Source organism: Colletotrichum destructivum, chromosome 1 (assembly GCF_034447905.1).
Source record: "Colletotrichum destructivum chromosome 1, complete sequence".
NCBI classification, from domain to species: Eukaryota; Fungi; Ascomycota; class Sordariomycetes; order Glomerellales; family Glomerellaceae; genus Colletotrichum; species Colletotrichum destructivum.
In genome coordinates this window covers 239,732-252,786 of record NC_085896.1, presented here as the reverse complement: position 1 = coordinate 252,786, position 13,055 = coordinate 239,732, and the positions used below count along the sequence as shown (strand labels likewise).

At 57.0% G+C, this 13,055-nt stretch overlaps 4 protein-coding genes across 4 annotated transcripts; 1 reads left to right on the top strand and 3 right to left on the bottom strand.

The window, feature by feature from the left end:
• Positions 1–386: 386 nt before the first annotated feature.
• CDEST_00080 (uncharacterized protein) lies at positions 387–3,449 on the bottom strand. The gene is made up of 2 exons (XM_062916239.1): positions 3,153–3,449; positions 387–3,099 (listed from the first exon to the last, which is right to left on the bottom strand). The coding sequence occupies exons 1-2, from the start codon at positions 3,330–3,332 to the stop codon at positions 601–603; spliced, it is 2,679 nt and encodes an 892-aa protein (XP_062772290.1). The 5' UTR covers positions 3,333–3,449; the 3' UTR covers positions 387–600.
• A 397-nt stretch (positions 3,450–3,846) lies between these two features.
• CDEST_00079 (Putative AAA+ ATPase domain, ATPase, AAA-type, core) lies at positions 3,847–8,219 on the top strand. Its single transcript, XM_062916238.1, has 3 exons — positions 3,847–4,086; positions 4,209–7,153; positions 7,211–8,219. The coding sequence occupies exons 2-3, from the start codon at positions 4,223–4,225 to the stop codon at positions 7,988–7,990; spliced, it is 3,711 nt and encodes a 1,236-aa protein (XP_062772289.1). The 5' UTR covers positions 3,847–4,086; positions 4,209–4,222; the 3' UTR covers positions 7,991–8,219.
• Position 8,220: 1 nt separating this feature from the next.
• CDEST_00078 (uncharacterized protein) lies at positions 8,221–10,576 on the bottom strand. The gene has a single exon (XM_062916237.1). The coding sequence runs from the start codon at positions 9,061–9,063 to the stop codon at positions 8,227–8,229; it is 837 nt and encodes a 278-aa protein (XP_062772288.1). The 5' UTR covers positions 9,064–10,576; the 3' UTR covers positions 8,221–8,226.
• Positions 10,577–11,346: 770 nt separating this feature from the next.
• On the bottom strand, positions 11,347–12,568 carry CDEST_00077 (Putative protein kinase; the record flags this gene model as incomplete). The annotated part of the gene is made up of 2 exons (XM_062916236.1): positions 11,347–12,219; positions 12,317–12,568. 2 exons carry the CDS (start codon positions 12,566–12,568, stop codon positions 11,347–11,349), a joined length of 1,125 nt encoding a protein of 374 aa, XP_062772287.1.
• Between the last annotated feature and the right edge of the window lie 487 nt (positions 12,569–13,055).

Here is a 13,055-nt window from a genome sequence, read left to right as displayed (position 1 = left end):
TGGTCTTCCAGGCCCCCCAAGAAGGTATGCCGACAACGTTGTAGATGCGAGGTTCGCCCTGGGAATCTTCCCAGTTTGTGCTTCTCGATGCATTCCACGTTACACCGACGGTAGAGTTTAGGGGTTCCGATTCGTCCGGTGTTCCCTTCACCTGCCCAGCCCTGCCGGGCGGACCAGCTCCATGTCAGCTGCGCTAGTTGTGAACTCTGTCGATGGTTTCTTGCTTCGGTCAATGCAAACCTTCATTGTGCTAGCTAGCCATGGGTGGTGTGGTGTGAAGTTCTCTCAGTCACCGGTTACTCAGTCGACTTGCAAGTCACCTTTCGCTTGCTTCTCCCGGTTATGGCGACCAAGAGGGACAAATGCACGCTTCGGTATCCGTTCGTTTGGTATCTTTTCAGGGCTGCTGACTAGTCTCCTGATATCCATCTATTTTTCCTTTTCAACTTTCGTTTATCCCTTTTACGGTTCACAGGGCATCCTCTCCACTGCCCCAGATCAACCCCTACCATGTTCAGCCTTGACTCCAGAACACGTATCTCACATGTGATGGGTGTGAGCGGCTGCTTCCTTGATACATCTCGCCGTCTGACATGCGGCTCAAATGGAGATCCTTTCCAGAGAATACGCCTTGACCTTCTGACTCAGCAGGTGTCCCTTCTCACGCGAGCTCCTCTCAAGCACCTCGCCACCCGAGACAATCTTGATGTTGGACACGTTCTGCTTGGACACGAGCCCCAGAGGCAGATGAGGCGAGCTCTCGACGTCGAGCGACACCGGCTTAGCGAGGACCTGAGCACGCCCGGACGGACCCGTCTTGACGCCAGCCCTAACTGCCCTGCCGTACTGGACCGCCTCGCCGACGATGCCGTCCAGGTAGACGGCCTCGTTCAGGCCCTCCAACGCAGCGCTGACCTCGAGCTTCAATGCCGTGATAAAATCGGCCGCGTCTGCACGGTCGCCCGAGGACGAAGTGCCATTTGTAAGCCACCCACTGGGGCCCACGGAATCAATGCATCGGGACAGCAGTTCCGCGATGAGCGAGATGGCGCCGTCTGGCGGTGCCCTCGCCGCCTCGTCCTTGTCAAAGTTTGTCGTGTCGACGTATCTTGATGTCCAGGCACTGCCAATCAGCTGGACTCGCAGCAGGTGAATGAGCGACAGGACCTCTGTCGGGTTGAAGGTCTCGCGGAGGGCCCGTACCGTGGCGACTGAGGAGTAGTTGGAGAGCTTCTCAAAGGCCGTTGTCAGGGCTCGTGCGCGGAGATTCGAGTCGTCGCCCAGGTGATACTCGGCCAGCTCGAGCTCTTTCTCAAGGAGGTCGATCTCCATCGCCACGTACTCTTCCTCCTTCGTCTCCGTCGGTGCCGGAGGCAGGAGCCTGGATTGTTGGTCGAGGCTGCGCATGATGATGCGGATGACCAGGAGCAGTTCCTTCTCGCCGAGCTTGGTCGCCGAGACGTAGTTCAGGAGTAGCTCCAGGGCGGGGTCCATGTCGACGAGCCGCTGGACGAGCTTGTCGATGATGGACTCCTTGGACGCCGCCTCGACCAGCTCGTTCTTGAAGGCCGCCGACATGTTGGCGTTGGTGAGGTGGCCAGCGGCGATGAGGTAGATCATGACGTTGCTCGCGGGAAGCATGCAGCGGAGGAGACCTCCCTCTGCGGCCTGGACATCCATCGAGAAGACTCTGCTGATGGCGTACAGCACCCACCGGCGGTCGACGGCGGGATACTTGTCTGAGCGCTCCAGCCACTTCCAGTCAGGCGTCTGTACCCCGGTCACCTCGGCCTCTTGGTCGATGGCAACCCCGAACCGTTGTGCCAAGAGACCCTCGAAGGCCTTCCAGTCCTGGGCCAGGAGGTACCCGTCCGCCTTCTCTACGTCTGCCAGAGATTCCTTGACGTATTCGTCCGAGAGAGTTCCTGGGAGGTAGGTTTCGAACGTCGTGTTTCCGGTCTTAGGCAAGCTTGCCGGAACGCGATCCGATCTTGGCAGGCCCTTCCCTATCGAGTCGATGAGGAGACCCTCCTTGCCGTGAGACTTGGGGCGCTCGATCTGGATGGATACCAGAGTGTTTCCGACCACCGCGACTGCCATATCCAACTTGGATAGGAAGGTGATCAGAGTCGGCTTCTGCTGCTCGGTGCTCTCGGGAAGCTCGATCGCCGTCGAAGCCTGGACCGAGTGGAAGGTGGGATTCAGCATGCTGGCAAAGTTGTTGGACAGACAGAGGACTGAGTGTTCTGACAGCTGGAGGAACGAGGTGAGTTCCGGGAGGGGGAGACGACCCTGCAGCTTGGGCACGGCACTCGTGAGATCGTAGGTTCGGAGAACAGGACCACACAGTTGGAGGAGCTTTCCGGACTGGATGTGAAGCTGGTATGCGGCTGACTCGGTCGCGATGTCATCCTGAGAAGGCAGGGGCGTGACGTGGAGCTGGACCAGCGGCTGGGAAGAGACGGTGGGCAGGACGCCGAGAATGATGAGGAACCTCGATGTCGTATCTTCGGTGTTGGTACGGACGACGATGGTGAGCACGTCCGGGTTGAAGGTCTTGGGGTCTATCAGGCGCCCAAAAGAGCCAAAGGCGTCTTGCCTGCCCTGGAACAGCCCATTCAGGATTTCTGACGCCGCGGCATGCAGAGAAAACTCGACCTCGTACTTGGAGACGGTCGATGGGAGAAGATCTTTGCACAGGCTGTAGGAGGATGCGCTCCACTTCTGCTCCAAGGCCTCCCCGTCCAAACACAGAACCTGGCCGTCCCTGCAGAGGCCAAGCACGTCGCCTCTCTCGGCTTGCGGGCTGTCGCCCACAACGGTCGTATCGACGGCGGACGAGGTGAAGAGGTAGGTAATCGGGGACTTGTGGCGCACTCGCTGGGATACGCTGGTAGAGTTTGTCTTGCCGGTCACGTCGATGACATCGCGGCAGAGGGTGACCTTTGCGCCGGTCGAGTCTTGCGTCGACAGGTATGTGTAGTTGTTGCGGCCACTGCCACTGGCGTCGGCTCCCTGGTATCGGATCGAGTGCGGTGCGCAGGTAAAGGACTCTTGAGGTGGGATCGGGTAGGACGTCCGCAGGCCAGAGGAAGGGACCTGGGGAGGTTAGTACGAGGCTGTGATGGGTTTCAAACGATGCGGTGACTGACATGGTAAATGTTTGCTGCTTCGCCGTCGACGCCGACGACGACCTCCAGCCTCTTCCTCTTCTTCGAGCCGGGCTTCTGTGTGTAGACCTCTCCAATGTGGTACTGGCCCTTTGTATGGTCGAGCGGACGCGGCAAAGAAGCCAGGACGTCTGGACGGTGGATGCGGAAAGTGGGAGCCATTTTTGAACTGTCGCGAAGTTTCGGACTATGGCGGCGATTCGGATGGGTTGTTAGCAGTGCCTGGGGGCTGGGTGCAACTGCAATGGCTCTTGGTTAAGCTCGAAAACCCGGCAGTGTAAGTGATGGCTTCGATCTCGAGAGAAAAAAAAGTTGGGAGGACTCTGCCGTAGTGGGGTGCGCTGCTGCTGCGCGAAAGTTAATTCGCACTGTCACGCATGGCAGAATTTGTCAATGATGGACAGTGCATCGATCAGTTCAATCCCTTCTCCGGATTAAATTAACTTCCGACCGCTGCTATCGATAAAGCGTCTGGGACCCATCCAGTGTGGGTACTGGTCCTTGGTGCTGGAAGTGTGGCTGAAAAGTGACTTGTAACCTGTAGAACCGAGGCGTGTGGGTGGGCTATGGCTGGTAACGCACCCAATGCGGTGAAGGGGGGTTAATGGACGTCGCGGTACGCGCTGTCGGCCCCAGTGACTTGGACGCGGTTTGGACCGCGACTGGCGGTAGTACCTGTAATTCTTTACCCGCCCACCTCGACAACTCTTCCAAGCTTACCCGTCTGTCTGTACCTTACTTTAATGTTGGCCACCTGGGTTAGAAAGGCTCGTTCTTTGCCTTTGTCATTTCAACCATAGTCGGCGTTGAAGACGGCATTTCCACTCTTTGTAACATTTCCTACACATCCCATCTCGCAACATTCATCCGGTCGCATGCCCTCTGACGTCTTCTGAAGGTGTGCCGCGGCTCCAGCGTAAGTCCCAACCCAATGTCGAACACCTCACACAGCCACGATTCTCTCTGTATCTCCCTCGCTCGCTGTACGCCCAACGGTCTTTTTCTTCGACATGTGCTGAGGACTACTCCCAATTGCAGCATTCCCTAGTCCCATGGGAACCCTTTTGGTAGCCAACATGGCTCCAGAAGGACTGGACGTCTCTAACCAGAAGCTCCATCCATTCTTCGTCCCAGGGAAGAGTACCGAACCCCCGAAACTCGATTTAGCTGTGGACGACCAGCCTCAAATTCCTGACCAACACATCTCGAACAACGAAGCGACTTCGTCACGGAAGCAGACGCGCGCGCCCCAGCAGCCGTCAAACGATGCTGAACCGCCATCGTCGGACATTGGCGAGGATGAACACGGCCGCAAGAGGCAGAAGACAGGGGCTGGCAACCCTCCGAGCTCTGGGAGGAAGAGAGGACGACCCAGGAAGAAGCAGCCCGCTCCGGCGGTTGCGATCGCCAACCACTTCTCTCAAACCAACGGTGCGCCTGTTACCGGAACTCCACCTACAACTCTCCCTGCGCCATCGTCTGCCGATGGGGCGGTTGCTCTGCCACACACTCAGGCGCCAGCCTCGGGACTAAATCCCGAAAGACCTTCAACCACAGCACAAAACATTGCTCAGAATGCTGGAAAGGCCGAACCGCCAAAGCCAACGAAGGTGCTGAAGTTCAATCCCAAGACCGGTACTATTGGATCACCGCCGAAGCCGAAGCCGGGCCCTGCAGAAACGACGAAAACCGCAAAGTCTTCCAAATCGCCGGCCAAACCATCGCGCATTGTGACGATCAAGTATGGGCCCGACCCAGAAGCGCGCGAACGAATAGGCCCCAAGATTGAGCAGATTCTCGCCTCTCAACCGCAGGTCAAGACAGGCCCGATAAACACTACACCTCGAAAGGCTCGTGCCAAAGCCTCCAAGGCAGATCAAGACAAATCGAGGTCGAACATCACGCATCCTCTATTTCTCGGCAAGTCGAAGGCCGTTACCAAGTCAGCAGACGCGCCTTCTGCCGCTCCGAAACAACCTCGGGCCACTATCTTCTCTTCAACACCTTGCTCCCCCAAAAAGCAAAGGTCGGCCCTGAAGGCTGGCAACGTTCAACTGCCGCAATTTGGCGTCCGGTCTATGGGACTCAGAGTTCCAGGAGCATGTCACCCGGCGTGGCCAGCCCAGGGAACTGCACACGTTAGGGGGTTGTCGCCCGGTGAAGAATGCCTGTCAGCAAGGCAAGAAGCTGGTTTCGCATCTAGGAAGTCAAAGGGGCAAACAACAAACGTCTTCCCGGGTGAATCTGTCGTAGACCAAATCGCCAAGTCCTTAGACACCCTTTCCCTCGCTAAGTCAATCCAAGAGACCACTGACGACTATGTGCCGCCTCCGCCTTCCGAGCTCCGTCTTCCCGAAAAGCACTTTGAAAGTGGCCGCAAGCTCCGACAGAGAATCAGGCCTGAATTACGGACTCCCTTGCCGCTCATCTCGAGCCAGGATAGCGATGATGAACTGCTCACGGCATCCACCCGCAAGCCTCATCCGGCAGTAGCCCGTCTGTACAACCTGCTCGAAACCAACCTTTCAGCTCATGATAGATCTCAATGTGAGGAGCTTCCCTGGGCTCAGAAGTACGCGCCGGTCTGCGCAGACGAACTTCTTCAGAGCGGCCAGGAAGGCTTGTTGTTGAAAGAGTGGTTACAGAGTCTCAAGGTTCAGTCCATTGATACCGGCGGCCCAAACGCAGACCACAAGTCGGTGTCCAAACCTGGCTCGGCGACGAAAAAGAAGAGGAAGCGCAACAAGCTGGATGGGTTCGTCGTCTCAAGTGGCGACGAAGCCGAATTGCTGCCCGCTGCTTCTGACGATGAGGATGACTGGCTGCCGACGCCTGTTCACGGCAGTGCGAAGAAAACCGTGGTTCGCAGAGACATTGGAAAGGATGCGAGCCGGCTCACCAACGCAGTAGTTCTCAGTGGACCTCACGGCTGTGGCAAGACGGCGGCGGTGTACGCCGTTGCAAAGGAGCTCGGCTTCGAGATTTTTGAAATCAACGCCAGCAGTCGCCGCAACGGCAAGGATGTCATGGAGAAGGTCGGAGACATGACACAAAACCATCTTGTTCAACGGCATCGTCAGAGCGGCCAGGCTGACAGCGGAGACAACGCTGACGACGGCACAGCGAACGACATCAAATCCGGCAAGCAAGGGACCATGACATCGTTCTTCAAGCTCAAGCCGGCGAGCAAGCCCCAAGCTACAGCCCAGCCTGAAGTGACGGAGCAACCAACCGCGGCAGTAAAGTCTGCAAAGGCAAAGCCACAAGATCAGAAGCAGTCGCTGATTCTTCTCGAAGAAGTCGACGTTCTTTATGAAGAGGACAAGCAGTTCTGGGCGACCATCGTGGGCTTGATTGCTCAGTCCAAGAGGCCGTTTGTCATGACTTGCACCGACGAGACATTGGTGCCATTCCACAACCTCGTCTTGTATGGAATCCTCCGATTTACACCGCCACCCGAGGCCCTGGCAGTTGATACTCTCCTTCTAGTCGCTGCCAACGAAGGCCATGCTCTCTGTCGAGCAGCTGTGAGTGCGTTATACGAATCGAGGGGCTACGATCTCCGCGCGTCCCTGACGGAACTCAATTATTGGTGTCAGCTTGGAGTGGGCGACCGTCGCGGCGGCTTTGACTGGTTCTACCCAAGATGGCCAAAGGGATGCGACACGGACGAGAACGGTGATGTTGTACGGGTGGTCAGTGAAGGAACATATCTGGAGGGCATGGGGTGGGTCAGCCGCGATCCAGCAATCGTCTCAAGCCCTCGCGCTGCCGAAGAAGAGTTGATGAACCAATGCTGGCAGGGTCTGGAATTGGATCTGGGCAACTGGCACGAGTCTCTTGATATGGTGTCATGGGCAGACAACGTAGCAACATCCTCGGCTGGGGACAGAGCCGCGGCGCTGAAAGTGTTTTCCGAGTTCTCGGATCTCATGAGCGCGGCGGACCTCTGCTCTGGCGGCGAACTTGGGCTCAAATTCCAGGTAAGTTACTGGGTGAACGCTCAATAGGATGTGATAGATCGACTAATGCGGCTCTAGGAACCACTCGATGCCACGCAACCAGACATTCCGATCAAGGCGCGCGACGACTTCACAGTCGGTCGACGTCTGCTGGAGGCTCCGCCTCTTACGACCTACACTTGCACAGCTAAGGCGTTGGCCACCAGTCTGAAATCTGGAGCTCGACAGGTTCTTCGGACTGCGCCTCTCCTGAACGACATTCCAGCCAAATTCGACTACCTCCAGGAGGACAGCGCGATCCGCCGAATGAGGCAGTATTTTGTCAATCCTACCCGCGACGCTGTTATCAACCGGTACGACATGGCATTTGCTTTCGATCCAATCGCTGTCTCGGAGAAGGCGTTGGCTACAATGACCACCAGCCTTGAGCCGTCAGTCTTTGATCGTACCATGCGGATGATCACCCTCGAGGTAGCGCCTTATGTCCGCGGCATCATCGGCTACGATCACCGTCTGATGCAGGACCGCATGCAACGGGGCAGCCTGCTCAGTGAAGGGGGTAGGCCGGGTAAGCGAATGCGAAGTACTCGCGCTGCGTACTCGGCCCTGGAAGGTGTTGCGCGGAGCAGCACGCGCAATGAGAACTATTTCTTGGCCGAGCTGAGCACGCCGCTGGTCATGAGAACCGGAGGCGAAGGCTGGCAAGCGGCCGTGGACGAAGAAATGAGCCTCATGATCCCGGCGTCAGATCCGGCGCAAGGTCCGGCGCAAGGTCCGGCGCAAGGTCCGGCGTTAGGTCTTGTGAACGCAGTTGAAGATGGCGAAGAAACCACGGCGCCAGTTACGAGCGCAGAGTAGATGACCATGATAGAAAACGGCAGCATTCGGGAGGAGTTGAAGAACAGCGTAACTGAACGGAGGAGTTGGTAAGGGAGTTTACGAAATGGCATTAGACGTGGCTGGACATCTGTCTTCAAAGTAACACAGCTAGATAGCATGCTCTGAACAAAACACGCTGAAGAGTAAAATATACCATGTTTAGAAATGGGAATTTGTTTGTTCGCTCATGTCAACATCCACATCTTTTGGAGTGCCTAGTAGTCGGACCTTCGCCGAGACCTCCGATCGACGTAATCGGGCTCGCCCCGGTAACTCCGCTCCTCGGACGGAGAAGGATACCGTTGACCCCCTCGCCGGCTCCAATCTTCCACGGCTTCGTTGTACCGCGGCCGCTCCGGGCGCTCCTCCTCGAAACGACTCCTGTCCGCCTCCGACCTGTTGGACTGCTTTTCGTACCGGACGACCTCGTTCTCTTCGTCTGTGCCGCCGAACCCGCGTGACCGGCCCCGCCGGTCCGCTCCTCCTTCGATCGTCCCCCGCCTACCCGAGAAGCGCTCGCTCGGGGATGGCAAGTAGTCGTAGGAGTAGTACGAGTCCCCATCGCTGTCGCTGCCGTAGCCCCTCGACCGCCCGTCGCCGCCGCGGCCGCGAGGCGGGTAGTAGGACTCCCCCCTGCCCCCGGGCAAGGCCCCCCTGGCCACGTCGTCGCGGGGGCGGTAGTAGTCGTTGCGGTCAAAGACGTTGTGGTCGTCGTAGTCGAGGTAGCCATTGTGGCGGTCACGGATGGCGTTGCGCCTGCGCGAGCGGCGGCCCGGCGGCGTGAGCGATTGGTCCCAGTCCTGTTTCTTGGAGTGCGAAGTACTGCGCGGCCAGAGCTTGTGGACGCAGAGTGAGGCGACGGCGACGGCAGCGATGAAGACAGCGGCTGTCTTGATGCTGGGCCGGCGGTGGTGGCTGCCGCGGGGACCCGCCGAGGAGGAGCGGGAGCGGGAGGAGGGCGAGTAGGTGCGCCGCGTCCGGGTCATGGTCGTGTCGTCCCGGGTACTCCTGGTGAGGGCGCCGCTGCGAGTGTTCTGGCTGGAGTGAGACATGCGCGAGGAGGCGGCAGCAAGTTTTATTTAAATGGGGTGTGAGCTATCGTGAGATATGTCTCGGGTGGCTGGCGCCGCCGTTGAGTCCTGTTGACCTAGCTGAGACCGGTGAAGTTTCTCTGTTGAGGAGCGTCCAAGGCCGTCCTTTGTGGAGGGAGAGGAGGAAGGAAGGGGAAAAGAAGGGATCGGATAGAGTACGAGGAAGGGGAGCACTGTGAATAAAATGCAAATCGGAGAGCTGTGAGATTAGGACCGGCCGTGAGTGAAGCTGGGCAGTGAAATGCAAGGGGTACCGAAACTTTGGACCGGCAGGCTGGGATTCTCTCCCCGGTATCAGAGCCCGAACTCTGAGGGGGATCGTCCGAGCGGGGGTCAACCCGGTATGTCGGACTTGGGTAGCTAGGCTCGGTCCTTTTGAGGGGGAGGATCGATCTCGCGGGGGGTCAGAAGTGAAGCGTTTGCTACAGCATAATAGTACTGAAAACCAACACAAACAACGGCGACGACCACGGCCGTGCGTGAGACTGCGCGTACTCAGTAGTATCTGTGAGGAATGGAGGAAACAGCCCGGCCCACGGCTGGCTCGGGACGATGCCGTCGACACAGGGATCTATCTTGTGAGGTGGAGGGGGAGGGAGGGAAGTAGCGAGTCAACAGTCGAGGCCCGCCAGCGAACGGAGGGACGGGTTGGTTCTTGAGCCGTTGGGTCAGATGGAAATAGGGTGGTGATGGTGATGGTTTGATGGATGATGTGGCTGAGATGTTTGGTAGCATGGGCGGGCGGGCGGGCGAAAGGGTTGAGTTGATGAGAAGGGGGCGGGTTTTATCGGACGGTCTGAGAGTCGGTGAGAGGAACCAGAGCTAGAGCCGCCATTTCATAAGGAAAAGCTGCAGGCCACTTGGGTCTTTCAGACAGCAAGCCATATCTCGTGTTACGCTAGGTCCACTGGTCGCATCCCTCGAGCTTGCGTGGAAATCAACGCGACACCGACAGGGGGATGTTGTGAAGGGCTTCTTGTGTGCCGGAGTGCTCATCGATGCAGTCGCGATGTGCCGTTTACATGTGGACAGTCGTGCGCGCGGCTGGGCAGGGAAGGGCAAGACATGCTTCCCTTGGCACGGATTCGTTCCCCGGAACTCTGATGCCGGGAGTTTGGACGAAAATGGGGAAACCCGTGTTCTCTTCCCTCTCTTCTTCTTATGGGGTGGTCAGACTCACAGTACATTCATGTATTCTGCCTCTCTGCTGTTACAGCCAAGCAACAGCTGGGAGCGCATTCATGCTTTGCCTCCGATCAAGCGTTCGAGTTGGCCTCGGACGAGAGAGACAATGCTTCTCTCTATGAGTGGCGATCTCAGAGTAGCTGCACATCTGCGCTGCGACGGCGGGTGACAGGCACGTCCTGGTGAAGATGAGGTCGAGTTCCAAGCAGGTGGGGGGTTCAAGCTTCACTCAGCTCAAGGTGGTGTGTTGGCCGTTGAGTTGGCCGAGATCGAGTGAGACAGGGAAAAGAAGAGGGCGAATGATGAGAGGCATGAAGGATCGATGTGGACTAGCCAGCGCATGGTGGTCGTGGCGTGATGGATAGTGATTGGACAATGCGTCTTGGTCCCGTCGGGTGTGACGACATCGCTGTGGCTTATAGTAACGTTTGCTCCCCGCGGATGAAGTGATGGAGAGACGTTGGAATGTGATAATGTATAATGGGATTTTTCTGTAAGTATACACATCCATAGTACGGAGCCGAAGTTGTCAACAGATATCCACATGTAACCCGGGTCAGTGACCCCTGTGTGTTGCTCCCAGTGTGTCTAAAAATAAGTAGATGTAGGCGTCGATTTCATCCGGCCATTTTCAAGAGTGAGTAGCGTTGTAAGTGAGGTTTGGTCGAAGCTGTTTCCCGTCTGGGGCCTCATACCACCAAGAGCTGATTGCTCCAACTCATGCGCGACGCCGAAGCTCATAGGAGAATGGCGTCGTGATGACTGTGGGAAATCGACCTGACCTGACCTGTCTGTCCCTCGCCGCGGTAGGCGACCATGACGAGCCATGCTGTGGTCAAGACTAGCTACGACTCCATTCATCAACACCAATAATCGGCTTCACGTATTGAGCATAATGTAGTATTACCAATGAGGTTTCTGAGGCTACAGTAGCTCTTTCGAAACTAGATGTCTATCAAATCCATCTATACTTTATCCAAGTCGAAACCAGCCCGTCTATCAAGATGCGAATCTGAACCACCAGCCCTTTTCCACAACCATACTACTCAACAATACTTCTCACATGATGCGGCATGGAAGAACAAGCAAGAAGAGGAGACGAGCAAAGTGCATCTGCACTCGCTCCGCCCCCTTGGCTACCTTGCCAAGGGTGCTCCGCTGCCATAACTCCTTCTTGGCAGCCTCCGCAGCGTCCTTCATGTCCTCGACATCGTCCTCCAAGTCCTGCTTCTCGACGGCATAGGACTTCTGGTTCTGCATCTGTCGAAGGAGCTCCATGGCGCTAAACCGCCTCAGGGGGTCCTCGTCGAGCATGTTGGGCAGCAGCTGCGCCAACCAGTCGTGGCTCGAGCCATTACAGCCTTTGGCTCTGAACGCCAGCGGCCTGATGCCCCTCATGGAACTCACCGATTCACTTGTGAGGTCGGGCTGGACGAGGGTCTCGGACTGCCAGCTCTTCTTCCGCGACGGCAGCGTCTCTGAGTCCCAGTAAGTGCCGTAGCGGTGACAGTGCCAGAGCAGCATGCCGAGCTGCCAGACGTCCGACGCGAACGTCGGCTTCACTGCGTACTTTCCCTCTTTGCCTCTCTTTCGCGTCTCGGCGCCCTCGGAGAGAAACTCGGGCGCCGTGTAGCCGTCGTCCTTGGGCCAGTAGTTAATGACGCCGGGGACGAGGCCGTGCCCGAAGAGCTTGTAGCGGTTGCGGCGGGGGTATGAGGGGAAGGACATGACGTTCCGGGGCCTAACCTCGCCGTGGACGATACCACGCCCGTGGAGATAGGCCAGCGCGAGGAGGATGTCCCATGCCATCTCGAGGATCGCCGAGTCCTCGAGGCGATCCCGGGCGGGGTGGATCGCGCCCTCTACGGGGTGTCTCTCGGTCACGGCAGCGTTGATGCCCGGGAGATAATCGACATATCTCACGACGGTCCGCTAGTGAGACTCGGTCAGCGCGGATTTATTTGTACTGGACTGGCTTCTCTTGAGCCAAGCATGGGTAACAAGTTGGGGGGGGGGGGGGGGGGCTTACACAACACGCCTCCCTCGACAGCCACATCTCTCTTGCTGCAAACTGTTTTAGCTTTCTCTTCTGAATGGAGTTAAGGCATACCAGCTTGACAACGGTGGCTTCCTTAGTACACGACGCATCGATATGAAACGCCGGGACGTATCTGTAGCCGTCGTATAGCTCCCACAGCAAGTTCTCGCCCCCGACGCAGGCTTCCACGGCGTGCAGGATACCCTTGCGGCTGGTTTGATTCGGCGAACTTGTAATCGACATTCTTGCAATACTGGTAATGATACTGGCTTGAAGCTGAGTGGTCAGGGATGCTATTGTTCAGGTGATTGTCATTTCGATTTCAATTCCCAGGCTTGAGCTACTGATATACAGCTCTCATCTCTTGGCTCTTGGTTCCTCTGTGCTTTCTCGCTGTTCCCAGAATCCTGCGGTATTCTTGTACTTTGAAGACCAAGCTCGCGCTGTTGCGTCTTGTTCTACAGGGACTCTTATGTCCTTTGATAGCTCGGAACCCATGTCGTTGAGGGAAGCAGGGCATCAAAACAACTCTGCCATCGGTGTTCGGTGCTTCAGGGCATAAAGGACATCATCAACCGCTCATAAAGCCTGCATCAAAGAAACTCTCTGGAAGACAACCACATTGATTCTCTGAAGACAGTGCTTATCTGCATTATGTTCAAACTTAAGACCTATATCCATCAAGCCCTCGGTCGGCCAAACAGAACAATGTTGCTTTCCTGAAACGAAA